The sequence below is a fragment of the Canis aureus genome, chromosome 12, assembly GCF_053574225.1.
Source record: "Canis aureus isolate CA01 chromosome 12, VMU_Caureus_v.1.0, whole genome shotgun sequence".
Classification (NCBI taxonomy): domain Eukaryota; kingdom Metazoa; phylum Chordata; class Mammalia; order Carnivora; family Canidae; genus Canis; species Canis aureus.
The window spans coordinates 46902706-46916338 of record NC_135622.1 but is presented as its reverse complement, the minus strand read 5'-3'; the positions used below and the strand labels follow the sequence as shown (position 1 = coordinate 46916338).

The following is a 13633-nucleotide window of genomic DNA, read 5'->3' as shown; positions in this document are numbered from 1 at the left end:
CATTTCTTTCATTCCATTTGAAAGGGAAAATTAAACTGAGGAATGAAGTCTAACCCGAACCTGGCGTGCAAAGAGTTGACCTTTGTTTTGAATACACTTAATGAGGCTCAAACCAGACTGTGTGGCCTCCAGCTACCTGAGTCCCCTCCAGCTCCTCTCTAGTGTGATACAGAGCCTTGAAGAGATGAGCAGCGGAGCAGGGTGGCGGGAGGTGCAGGCTGCCGGGACCATGGGTACAATGGAGCCACGGTGCGCCGCAGCAGGTGCTCCCTAAGCAGCGAGCTGACAGGCTCTGTTGCCATCAGAGGTGTCCTTGGGCCTCAGGAGGCCCATTGACCTGCTCCCAAGCATGCTCTGCCCTCCTGGGGGTACATCTCAAGTCTGCCCTCCTCATCTCCATCCTCACTCACCAGCTAGAAGGAGATGATTTCCTTGACAATGTGTGAAATTGTGTTGTTTTGTGGGAATGTAAGTGCTGACTTAGTGTATCAGGCTAGGCTAGGCTGTACCAACAAATAACCTTGCAATCTCATCTTAACATGATGAAGATTTATGTCCCATTCGTGCCAAGTCCAGTGCTGGTGGGGCAACCCTCTTGCACCTCCAAGGTTGCCGTGGCAGGTAAAGGGAGATGAGGTTAATATAAGACGCTCTTAAAGGGTCAGTTCTGGGAATGTTCTCCATCTCCTTCCCACTCACTCTAGCTGTCTGAATTCAGAAGTGTGACTCCCAACCTAACTGCAAGGGAGGCAATGGGGAGGTCTTCCTGGGTGGTTGGAGAGAGGACGTGCTGTGGTGAACTTTGTCATCTCATCTCTGCCATACTTAGGATCCAGCCTAGGGAAACTCCCCTGAGACACTGGTAGTTAGGAAGAGCCTTGCAGGTGAATGTTGGGGGAAAGGAGCCTAAGCTGTGGGGTCCAGCTGACCCTGCACATGCAGATTCTGTTCTCCTTTGGAGCCATCCTTGGAGTCAGCCAGAGCTGACTTGCCAGGAAGATAGGACATTTCCTTACCTTGGCATCTACATGGAACTTCCAGTTGGAAGACTTGGGTTTTTGTCTCTGAGCTTCTTTCACACAAATGTGTTCATCTTTTCTGGAAACATTCAGCAATTAGGAATAAATTGTTCTCAAGGTAGCAAATGTACCACAGCCATCGACGCTGGGATGATGGTGGGTGCCAAGTGTCCAGGGAGATAGAGGAGGGCCTCTTGCCTGATCCGGAGGAGGTGGGTCCATGCAACCTCCTAGAAGAGTCAGTGCCTGAGCTGAGTTAGAACAGACACACAGGGCTTGGGTGTGGAAAGAGTGAGAATCCATTCCTGGCAAAGGAGCAACATGGACTTGAACCCCAAGCTGAGAGAGGGCATGATGCCTTTAGAACCTAGCAAAGTATTTGGAATGGTGGGCATTGCCTCAGGGGCGGAAAGAATGATCAGTGGCCTAGAATCCTCAGATGTCTCTTGGGCCACACTGAGAAGTCTGGACCTTATTCTGAAGGACGGGATTCAAAACAGAAGAGTAAAGTATGGCAATCAGATTTGTGCTTTAAAAACAAAAGTCACAAGGCAGGGTGCCTGAGTGACTCAGTTGGTAGGGCATCCAGCTCTTGGTTTCAGCTCAGGTTATGATCTCAGGATTGTGGGATTGAGCCCCACGTCATGCTCCATGCTCAGCACGGAGTCTACTTAAGATTCTCTCTCCCTCTGCGTCTGCCGCCCAACCACTGGCACTCTCTTGTTCTCTCTCTGTCTGTGTCTCTCTCTGTCTGTCTGTCTCTCTCTCTCTCTCTCTCTCTCGTGCTCTCTCTCTCAAATAAATAAATCTTTAAAAAATAAAAAAGTCACAAAAGCAGTTGGGTGGAGAATGGGTAAGAAGGGCAAAGCTGGAGCAAGGAGACTGGGACAAGTAATCTATGCGGGACACAAGGAGTTGGGGTGGTGGATGCGCAGGGGGAGAGGGAACAGATTTGAGAAACAGCTGGGGTGACAGAATCAAAGACCCCACTGTTGAATATGTGAATAGAGATGGGGAAACGGGCTTGCCGAGCAGACGAGACTTCCTGTCTTCTCAAGGGAATTCCTGAGAATGACTGGACAAAGGAGCACTGAGTTGATTCTGGGACATACCGTATGGAGGTACCTGTAGGGCAGCCAGGTAAGGTGTACTTCAGAGCCTAGGACACAGGGTGTGGGGCTTAGGAAGGAGAGGGAGTTAGAGATGTAGCCTTGAGAGCATCAGGGAAAGAGGTGACAGCTCATGAGATTGTCCAAGGAGAGTGTGTAGAGTGAGAAAAGAAGAGGAGGAAATAACAGATCCCCAAGGATGAGCTTGCCAAGGAGACTACAAAGGAATAGCAGAGACGTAGGAGAACAAAACAAGGAGAGAGAGCAATGTCTCAGAAATCACAGAGAAGAGGTTTCTAGAAAGAGAGAGAGAGAGATCAACCATGCCAAATGTGAGGGAAGAAGGTGTGAGTGTCCCGTGGAATTTTACAAGCAGATCATTCATGACTTCGGTGAGACCAGCTCCCAAGGAGTGGCCACAGCAAAAGCCACATCAGGGCAGGTTATGGCGTGGGCAGGAGGCATAAAAGTGACAAGAGCTAAACTAAAGTAGTCTCTCAAGAGAAGTCTGCAAGGAGGTGACCAAAGGGCGATTCATTTTTATTTTTTATTATTGGATAGATGAAAAAATAATATGGCATTGTGAAGGCTGTGAAGCATGATGACAAAGTAAACAATGAGCCCACCATCCGCCTTAAGAGGTCACAGTCAGCTCCTCTTTCGTGTGCTGCTTGTGCCTGCTGGAGGGGACGGTGCCAAGGAAGGGGTCGGTGGCTGCCAGGGCCCACCAAACACACAAGTGGGCCGTAGACAGCAGTCACTAGGAGTAGGCCCAGGCTCTGATTCTGTAGCACTAGAAGTTGGCAACTAGATCTGGTGTGCGAAGATCAGAGTAGGGTCAGGATTGATAGAAATTTTTAAATAGGTGGCCTGTCTACCCACTCAGCTAGTAACTCCAGAGCCCCCCACCATGACTGGATTTGCAGGCTAAGAAAATGAGCCAGGGGCTATCCCCAACGTCCAGAAGCTCACACCCCAGACAGGAAGTGGTTGCAGAGTGGAAGAAAGTTCAAGAAAAGTGCGCCTGCGTGGTGCCTAGAGCTGAGGATGTGATGGGCGGGACAGACCCCACCCCGACCTGCCAACCGTGCCCTGGCTCTACCATTCGCCCTCCCTTCTGCCTCAGGCCTGCTGTGGCCTCTCCAGCCGAGTCAGCCTCTCCTGTATCTTTACATCCTTCATGCCTGAGGGTGACATCACACCCAGGCTGGGCAAGAAGCCAGGCAAGTCACTATAATTCTGAGCAAAGCCCAGTCCTCATGATGGGAGAGGCCCTCAGCGTACCCTGGGGTGTCTAGGTCTCCATGACAACGCTGAGGGCCTTACATTCAGGTATTCAGGAAAGTCGCATGGGAGATGTCTGGTTCACAGGGAGCGTGGCGGGGTGGGGGGTGGGGGTCTTGTGCCAGTGACTAAACCATAGGGTTATAAAGAACTTTTAACACCCAGGGGCTAAGCGCCTTTTCAGAAGGAGTTCTACATTGAGCTTCAGTCTGAAGGCCAGAGGTCCTGGCCACCTTCTCCCTTCCTACTCCTCTGACCTCACGGGAGTCACTTATTCTCCACCAGCTCCCTGATCCACAAACAGGGGATGAGCCATCCCTGGTCGGCAATGGGCTCCCAAAAGGATAAAATGTGGTTTGTGTGATGGGCCTTGTCCACCCAGAAGGGGGTCTACAGATGTGGCTGCTCTCACCATCATAGGGCTGAGGGGAGCGTGGCCTGAGGAGTCCCCAGGATCTTTTTTTCACAGTGGAGATGGTGGGATAAAATCCCAACCATCATTAAAATGAGCACAAGCACATCGTTCAGGGCAACATGACACTGCCGAACAAAAAGCATCACTCTTAAACTGAGGCTGGGTTCAAATCTTGTCTCCTCCACTTTTGCCACGTGATCCTGGACAAATCATTCATTCCCCCTCTGTGACGGGGGGCTAATGATCCGTGCATCGTGGGCTTGCTGTGAATATGAAATCAGCTGTCGTTTGAAAGCCTTTTTTGCACACAGAGAAGGTGCTTAATAGATGCAGACAGTTGTTGCTGCCTTCCTGGCATCCGAGCGGCGTGGCTGTTTGTCTAAATCGCCCTCCTCTCCGCTCTGTGCCAGCAGGTCCGGCCTCTGTTTCCCTGTGAGGAGCAGCCACGGCCCGGCAAGATGTCCCGGCACCACAGCCGCTTCGAAAGAGATTACCGGGTGGGCTGGGACCGGCGCGAGTGGAGTGCCAACGGGACGCATGGGACCACCAGCAACTGCAGTGCCACCGCCGGGGCCGGTGGCGGCACGGCCAGTAACCTCGGTGCCCGGCCCGGCCTCCTGCCGCTGCCCGTGGTGCCCTCCCGGCTGCCCACGCCTGCCACGGCTCCGGCTCCCTGCACTACGGGCAGCGGTGAGGCCATCACCAGCCTCGTGGCCAGCTCTGCCTCCGCCGTCACCACCAAGGTAAGACCGGTGTCCTCTCTGAGCCGGAGCTGGGCACAGGGGCCCTGCTTCCCCTGAAGGCCCGGGGCCACTCCGCAGGCTCCCGGCCTGTGCACCGGCCACCGTGCTCTCCAGACGACTGGCGTCTCTGGAGCTGGGCCGGCCAACTGTTGAAGGCTCACATGGTTTTATTTGCCGTAAAGTCTCTCTCTGCGACTCACCTGAAGCTACTCGTCCTATGCCATGTTGAGTAAATGCTATTTCATAGGTGTAGGGACAGCCAATGCCAGGTTGGCAAGAAAGATCCCTTACATAGGTGACCTTAGACCACGCGAGTCTTCCTGGGGTACCAGTGACTCGGGTTTGCAAGAAGACAGTGACCAGCAGTCAGGCAGAAATGGTCATAAATCTAATACTTATGAATAACTCAATCGAGAATTCTCCTGCCCGTGAGGTCTTCCAAGCCTCAGACAACCACGAGAATCAGTACTTTTGTCCCCGACCTGATGGTTGGGGATACTGAGTCACACCAAGTCTGTGAGAGCTGGTCCGAGGCTGGACCTTCCTTGGGGACCCAGGCCTTGGGCCCCAGCTGTCAGCTTCAGGGGCCTTCGCTCCAGGTCACTCCCTCTCTTCTGGAGGCGGCTCCAGCCTTGGAAATGACAGCATGAACCAGGCCATGATACTAACAGAGATGCTGAAATGAAAATGTCACCGAGGCTCTTGTCCAGCTCAGGCCTGGCTGGTCCCCGTCACGCTGCTCCGAGCCCCTGGGGCAGCCGGAGCCCTCCAGGGACGGGCCCACGCAGGCGGCAGGAAGCCCGCTTACAGCTGTCCTGTTTCCTTGGCCGAGCAGGGGCTCTGCAGGCCGCATTCGGCTCTGCCAGCCATTCAGAGCGGCCTCCAGGAGCCCTCTCAGAGGCAGCATGTACGTGTGCATGCGTGCGTGCACCTGTGTGTGTGTGTAGCTAGTGTTTTCTTCCCTGCTTTCATAAAAGTTGCGGGAGAAGTGAAAGGCGGGGGCGGCCCGGCGTAGCCATTGTGAGGTGGCCGTGGTGTGGGAAAGCCGAGCTCCAGGTGTGCTGCGCCTTTGTCTCCGTGATTTTCAAAACTCCCTTTCAGCCCTGCTTCCCATTAATAACGGAGCGCGGCCGTCCCGGAGCCCAGCGGAGGCCCGAGACAATGGAGCTATTGGAGGCCAGCTCGGAGCACGCTGACATCTTGCTGCAGAGCCTTATTGATTTTATTTTCCTGTTATGAAAATACCTCCCCACTGAGGTGTGGAGGGAAGGAATGTTGGACGGGGGAGAGGAGTTGGAGGTTTATGTGGGCGCGACGCCCCCCCAGACCGGCCAAACGCAGCCCTCCCCTGGGCACCAGCCCCCAGGACTGGCCCGCTGCAGTGACCTCTGCCTGGTGGAGCCAGCCGGCCGCCCCGCCAGCCACATCTGGCAGCCACTCAGGAAGGCCAGCTGTTGGCCATCTGGTCAATAGCAGCTTCTGGAACTGACCGCCGAGTGGGGGCAGAGGGGCTAGCTCCACCAGGTCGGGAGAGGGAAGCTGGACCTGGGAACCCACTTGATGATTTCGGCCCTCTCTGGATGGAGGCCCTTTTAGGGATGCTGTCGGGCTGTACCTGGGGCAGGGGTTTGGCCCTCCAGGCAAGGGTGCTGGACGGGAACTTGGCAGTGAGGGCCCGTCACACAGGGCTGCCCTGCCCACACGGCTCCTGCTTTGCTCCCAAACCGCTTGATATTCAGCATCCCTCACTGGCGGGGCCCCAAACCACAGCACATGGGAGGAAAGGGACCCGCCTCTGACAGAAAACAGCATCTGGGGAGGATTGTGCTGGGTGCTGGGAGGGGAGCGGGGGCAAAAGTTCATGCCGGTGGGACAGCCAGCTCCTCGGCACGCGTAACCAGCTCCAGCCCAGCTTCAGACCTGCAGGAGCTTGTCCAGTCAGACAAAGGTGCCTGGGTTTGTCGAGGTGCTCAGGAGATGGGGTGTACAGGGCAGACGGAAGTCAGCAGCCAGTAGCAGCTTCTGTCCAGGACACTGTCACTGAATTTGGGCTGTGGTGCCTCTCTGCCATCTGGCCAAGCTGCTGCTCACCACCCCAGATGCCTGTCCCCCAACCTGTTTGTCCAACCCCATGCCACCACCACATCAGTGGACATGCAGGCCCAAACCGAGGAAGCTATGGTTTCCCTGGTCAGCAAGCTGCATCTTTACTGAGTAGCCAAAGGCTAGCTCTGGCCCTCAAGGAACACACAGGTCAGGACGTGACAGGCCTGTGGCCTGGACAGTGTGACCATATCACCCGAGATTTTCACTCCCGTTGAGGTTATTGGCAGAGGCAGCTTAGTGTTGTGGATAAAGACAGACTATGGAGCCAGAATGGATTTGAATTCTGCTCTATCCCTTACCAGCTGAGCAACCCTGGGCAAGTTACCTAACCTCTCTGGGCCTCGCTTCTGTAAAATGGGAATAGGTAGTGGCACCTGGCTACCAGAGTTGTTGTGAGGATCGCGTGAGTTCAAACATATATAAAGTGCTCAGGACAGAGCCGGGCCTGGCACGTGGTGAGGGAGGAAAGCCCGGTGTGTATACAGAGCCGAGACCTTGCTCTGGTGGGAAAGGGCTACATAGAAGCCAGGAGCAGAGCCGTGTGTTCCTGCCACCCTGCAGTGTGGCGATGGCTGCTTGAACGTACTGCTGGCCTTCTTCAGTGAATTGTCTGGTGCCACATATGGGCCAGTCACACTGGAGGACTCAGTGTTAGCACTGTCAGGCCTCAGCATCCCCCCTGGGCTGGGCATGCAGCAGGGTATCACATCTCTCTGGGGGCTGGGGGTGACCCCCAACACCCTATGCCATCACCAGCAACGCAGAAACAGTCTGCCCCTCTCCTGCCCTTAGTCCCACAGGCATGGTCACCTGCTCACTCGGTGCTGGGGCTGCTTCTGCCGAGCCGTCGGGGACAGTCCCAGCTCCCGGGGGTAGGGAAGGCTGGCTGTGTTCCCTGCGGCTGCTTAGAAAGCTGGTGACAGTTCTTTCTGTCACTGCTGCCTCAGGCCTGAGTGGATTTTTATGTTTCTTCATTTTTCTGTGGCCTGAGGATTTCTTGCTGGTCTTTGATGAAAGGCCAGTTGGACAAGCACAGATTCTTGAGCCACTGAGGCAGGAGGAGGGCGTGATTAGATGCATCAGACACTCACACACACACAGTCCCCAGAGCCTGAGAGGAGCAGAGTGACCGTGGCCTCCGGCCCCTCTGTTTTGCTAGTCAGAAGAGTGAGACCCACAGGAAACCAGACTTGCCGAGGGCCCCTGGTGAGTGAGAAACGGACCGCCCGGGCTGGCTCCTTGCCTCTCCCCGGGCCGCCTGGCACAGTGAGTTCTCCATGGTAACCGTTAGTGCAGCGCTGTGACGATAACTTTTCCCATCCCTTCATCCACCTACCTGACAGCAAATGCCAGTCTGCAACAACATGGGCATATTTACCTCTTGGCTGAGGTGGGGAAGTGTAGCCCAAAGGTTCTGTCAACTTTATGTGGTACAGCTAGGGAGAGCTTCAGGCTGTCCAGTCAGACAGAGCTGGGTTTGAATCTGACCTCTGCCTCTTAGCAGCTGAGTACACCTCTGAGCCTCATTGTCTATAAAATGGGAATAATAATAGTATCTTCCTCGTGGAGATGTTGTGGGATTGGTCAAATTAGGTTCTATGGGAAAGCTTAGAACAGTACCTGCTACCCATTAAGCCCTCCATACAAGTTCGTTTTACTTATTCTTATTTTTTTAAGATTTTTATTTTTTCATTTACATTTGATTACTTATTTATTTTTATCTATCTATTTATTTATGTGAGAGAAAGAGAGTGAGCATGAGAGCAAGGGAGCACAAGTGGGGAGCAGGGGCAGAGGGAGAAGCAGACTCCCCACTGAGCAAGGAACCCAGTGGGGCTCAATCCCAAGACCCCACTGGGATCATGACCTGAGCTAAAGGCAGATGCTTAATTGACTGAGCCACTCAGGCGACCCTAAAAGTTAATTTTATGGCCTATGGATTTTTTATTTATTTATTCATGAAAGACACAGAGAGAAAGAGGCAGAGACACAAGCAGAGGGAGAAGCAGGCTCTATGCAGGGAGCCTGATGTGGGACTCGATCCGGGGACTCCAGGATCACGCCCTGGGCCAAAGGCAGGCACTAAACTGCTGAGCCACCCAGGGATCCCTCTAAAAGTTAATTTTAAGAGCTAAATCAGAGATTGGATCAGACCAGGTGTCCATACCACTTGGTCCAACCTCTGACGGTTGGTGCTGGTGGGGGCCCTCCTTGGACGGTCCCCTCCCCTGACTCGTGTGGCCTGAGGATACTGAGAGCTGGGACAGCCCTGTGCCTGGCCCACGCTGCCACTCTGGGCTGCTGGCTGTCAAACGCCGGGGAGGAGGGTAGCCCTGAGAAGCAGAAACGTGACCCTGCGGCCAGGCCCGTTTGCGGGACCGGAGGGGAAGCACTGCTGCCCTACAGTTGCTGCTGCATGAAATTTAAATTATTCTCAGCAAACCTGCCTGACAGATGAAACAGAAAAGGGACGGCTTCATAAAATGCAATTTTGTTCTTGAAAGAATGGACTTTGCAGAATCCTGGCTGATGTCTGTGAAATGTGTTCGGGGCTTTTTTCCTTGTGGTCAGGAGCACTCATGCTGAAACATTCCCATCGTTCCTCAGAGCTAAGCCCTTGAAAATAAATCTGGGCTGGGAAGAGAGAGACTTAGCCTGTGTCGGAAGCCAAGGAAAACCAAAAGGGGCCATGAAACCTGTAGGCTCCATCCTCAGAGCACCAAGCACCCAGGTTTTTTACGTTTATGAGCATGTGGGGTTTTCAAGGTGGGTGTCAGAGAGATGGCATGGGCCACCGTGGCTTCTGCATACACTCGAAATTCTCTGCAGAGCCGCCCCTCCCGAGGGAGATGATCCGGGCTGTCCACGGGGAATCGTGTGAATGACCGTGAGGCCCCGCCGCGGGTGGTTCCGAGGCCCGTGAACGGATGAGGAATGCTTCGGGCACAGTCACAGAATACGAAGCAGACCTCCCTTCCCTCTTGTGTTCACAGGGAAAATGAAAGGCTACTGAGTGGGCTCGGGGGGGAGAATCGCTCAAGTCCCTTTTGTGGTGAATTTCCAGACTGTGCGTGATTTTATCCAGAAGACTGTTCTTGCTCCGTGAATGAGAATTTGTGATTTCCCTTGTGATAAATTATCAGGCACTGATCATGCGCCGTGAGACAGCTTGTGCATGTTCGTGCCGAGCTAATGGGTTTTGCCTGCACTTCGAGTCGCAGCCACGGTTTGGATTCTATCTTCATTGACTTAAAACCCATCTGTCAGTCACGAAATGCGTACAATTGAAAAATGTCACGATTACCAAAGCACCCATTTCAAAACCTACGGCTTAAGGGGGGCAGACCTGAGTGGCTTGACCTTAAATTTGTGGCGGGGGCCAGGGGGGCGGGGTGGGAGACGGGAGAGGACTATGTATCCTTCCACATTTGTCAGGGGTGAGCCACAGGCTAGCTTCCAGAAGAAAGCTGCCAGGAGATCTCGTGGACTAGAGCCAGGTGTGTAGATAAGTTAGCTTTTGCTATGGAGAAATCATCTCAAAACTTAGTGGCTCGCACCTTCACAGTTCTGTGGGTTGGCTGACAGTTCTGGTCTGGGCCGGCTTCCTCATTTGTCTGTGGCCAGCGGCAGGTTGGCTGAGGGCAGCTGATCTAGGTGGCCTCCCTCTCACACCTGTGCTTAGCGGACCGGCCAGCCAGCGTGCATCCGTGCCACCCTCCATCCGGCGGGCTCGGGCTTGTGTACACGGCCGTCTCAGGCTTCCAAGAGGAGCAAGAGGGCAAGGCTCAGCACACGAGGGCTTTCGTAATCTCTGCTTGAGACATATTTGCTAAAATCCCACTGGTGAAGAAGTCCCCTGGCCAAGCCAGATTGAAGGAGTGGGAAGAGAGACCCTGCTTCTTGATAGGAGCCACCCAGGCTCCCTAAAAGTTAATTTTAAAGGCTAAATCAGAGATTTGGGTCTGCCCAATCTATTGAGTCTGCCCAATCTATTGCTGAGGGGTGGGCATATAAGAAGGGGAAGATTTGTGGTCATTTTTGCAACATACCCCCAGGCTGTCCAGCGCGCTGGCTTAAAACCAAGGCTCGCATGCCTCTAACAGAAAGGAGGGGGTCAATCTGCTACTGTCCTCTATGTGGCCTGGTGTAGGAAATTAATATGGGACCCATATGACACATACACAGCAGGGTTACACACCTCCCATCTGCACCAAGTGCTGCCTCTTGAGATCAGAAAGAAGGTGCCCAGCAAGGATTCTGTTGCCAGAGAGAAGGAGGGACAGCTGGCCCCCAGGGAACCCTGCTTGGTACCTTTACCTTGAGAATCCACTGCTGGCCAGGACTTGGCCCCCATGTGATCCTGTCCAGAGTTGGTGGGACTGGGACACTGCTGTTCTCAGGACATTCTCATGTACAGATGCTAACTATGGTTCAGATTTTTTAAAATCCACCCCTATGGATTTTGGCCAGTGGATTTCTCCCTGTGAGAATCCGCGCGGGAAGACTTTCTGACAAGCCTGAAATCAGGAAAGGGAGCCAGTTATGTGGTGCAAATGTTCAGTAGCCGAAAATTGGACAGCCCAACGGCTCTTTCTCCCTAATAGGCTAAATCCCATGCAATTTCCCAAAAAGCCCTTGGAAAGGCCTCTTCTTAAATTAAATTAGGTTTTCTGCAAACAGCATCATTCAAGATGAACATAAATCTACTTCTTATTCACTTTTAATGGTTTTCCCTGTTTTACTTAATTACTCATGTTGCAATTAAACAATTTTTTTCATCGCAAAAGGACAGTATTTTAGCTACATTATGGGTTAAATAGGCTTTGGAGAACTAGCCTGGGAGTCTCATCACCATTTATAACATAGTTTTTTATAGGGAAAGTATGTTCCAAAATCTAAACAGCCAAATTACAAATGAACTTTCAGAACCCAACCCGTTTGCTAACTGGGAACTGTCTGTAATGCTAAAAATAACTCGAGGGAAATAAACATAAAAAGGAGAGCTGAATACCCCTGTATAATGTGTTCACCATCAGCATCTACAGATTTCCTCTAATTTCAGGGAAGAGAATTCTCTCCGAACCCAGGCTGACCCTGTCCCTGTTTTACTCACTTTCATGACACAGGCCGCCAAATTGGCCTGAGCCCTCCCAAAGCATAATGCCACCAAGAAGAGTCACTGTGAAGTCCCCGCAGAGCTGAACTGATGTAATGCAGCCGATTATCAATCAGTTTCAGCGTCCTGGTCGCTGCCCTGAAATGAAGGCTCTGGAGGACTCTGTGCTGCTCCAGCTACCAGCTCCACCAGTCGTGTTCATTTGCATCGTGCATTTGCCTCTGCAGAAACTGTAGGCAAGAAACCTCATTTTACCCTGGAAAATAAGGGCCTTACGCACTCAACAGAGCATCAGCGTGCACACGCCTTTCCTTTTGACAGGGTGGGACCCTTACTGTTCCAGCCTCCTCTCTCGGGCCTTTTATTGGTCCAACATGTTGGACCCTCTGGCACAGTGAGGGGAGTCCTTGGGGCTGGGGATGGAGCAAAGTGCACACCGAGAGCAGAAGGCCAGTGGTCAGCACCTCCCTCCCTGGACTCACACTCTTGGCTGCTGGCTATCACGGTCCCCTAAGGAACACACTCCTCCATCCCCACACACTGTCCTCGTTACACCTGCTTCAGAGGCCAAGGCATTTTGGTTAAGCTTGCTAACCCCCACCCCAGACCCCCACCCAGTGGCCTGGCTTCCCCACAGGCCACTCCTTGGATTGTCAGCGAGCAAGGCTCCTTGTCCTATCCAGACAGAGCTGGGGTGCTAGAGGGAGTCCCTCACACCTGGAGGGGAAAGCAATCAAAGCCCACAGGACTCCCCTGGGCTGAGAGGCTGGTCTCGAGATGCTGGGGAAAGTTGGCATCACTCATTCTTTCACAGTTGGCTTCTTTATTTTAAAAACATGGATTTAAGTGATTGAGAGTGGCTGGGGCAAAAGGACAAACTCGTGAGCCCAGCTTCGTCGATGGCTGTCCCGGGTTGGTCTGCTTCCTGTTGGCTGTCAGATGCAGGCCTGGGACTCCCACCCTAAAGATTTCTTCTCTCCCTAGACAAGAGCAGATTTTCCCAACTCTCCCGGCACACTGGCTAGCCCTGGGCCCCAGCTTTGACTCGTCTGTGATCCTCTTTGTGATCCTAGGACAGTATCTGCCTTAAGGTTACCCTGGGGAAGCTCCTCTGGCAGCAGAGAAACCTTCTGAGCACAGGGTAGCCTTTTTCTAGGTTAAAGGATACCCAGCCCAGCACTAGACTGGCCCCTGAACATCATTTCACATTCCTGACATACTACTTGAAGAATTCCTTCATCAGGTTAGAAGTGGCCCTGAAGCTGGCAGGTTGGGTGTAGGGGCAAGAATAGGAAGTTGGAATGACCAAGCCTGCAGATGAGTCAGGGCGCTCTCACTGTGGGAGCAGAGAAGCTGCGGAACTCCAGGCCTGACGAAACAACCTTCGAGGTCTGTAGGGGTGTTGCTGGCTGTCTACCAGATGTGCATTTTCTCTCCCTCTTCCTAACAGGATCTCCGTTCTGGCCAGGTACCCACCACCCTTTCTCGTGCTTTGGGGAAATTAAACCCCCAGCTCCTACTGGGATTATGGTGGTTCTAAGCCAGGTGTTGGTGATCCCCATCCCCTTAGCCGTTGTTGGTTTAGGAAGGGTCCTGTGACCCAAGTCCAGCCGTGGAACACGAGGGTAATACTGTCTGGGGACTTTGGGGAAAGGTTTTCTTCCCTGTAAGGAAGAATCACAAGAAAAAGATGGTCTTTCTTCTGTACTGTCCTATATGGACATGATGTCTTGGACCATCATGCTACAAACCTGAGGATGAACCCAACACGTGAGGAATAGGAAAAACACAACAGAGTTCCAGAAATATGGAACCAGAGCCCTCATGTGCATTCCTTCCTG

The 13633-nt window shown here is 53.0% G+C and overlaps 1 protein-coding gene across 2 annotated transcripts in view; it reads left to right on the top strand.

Annotated features, from left to right (window-relative positions):
• The window catches only part of KLHL29 (kelch like family member 29), a 305917-nt gene that overhangs the window by 160685 nt on the left and 131599 nt on the right, over positions 1–13633 (top strand). For both annotated transcript variants that reach the window (XM_077843976.1, XM_077843978.1), the window contains one exon: positions 4241–4570. In XM_077843976.1, the coding sequence (XP_077700102.1) occupies positions 4286–4570 (285 nt within the window). In that variant the 5' untranslated portion in view covers positions 4241–4285. The remainder of the gene's footprint in view (positions 1–4240; positions 4571–13633) is intronic.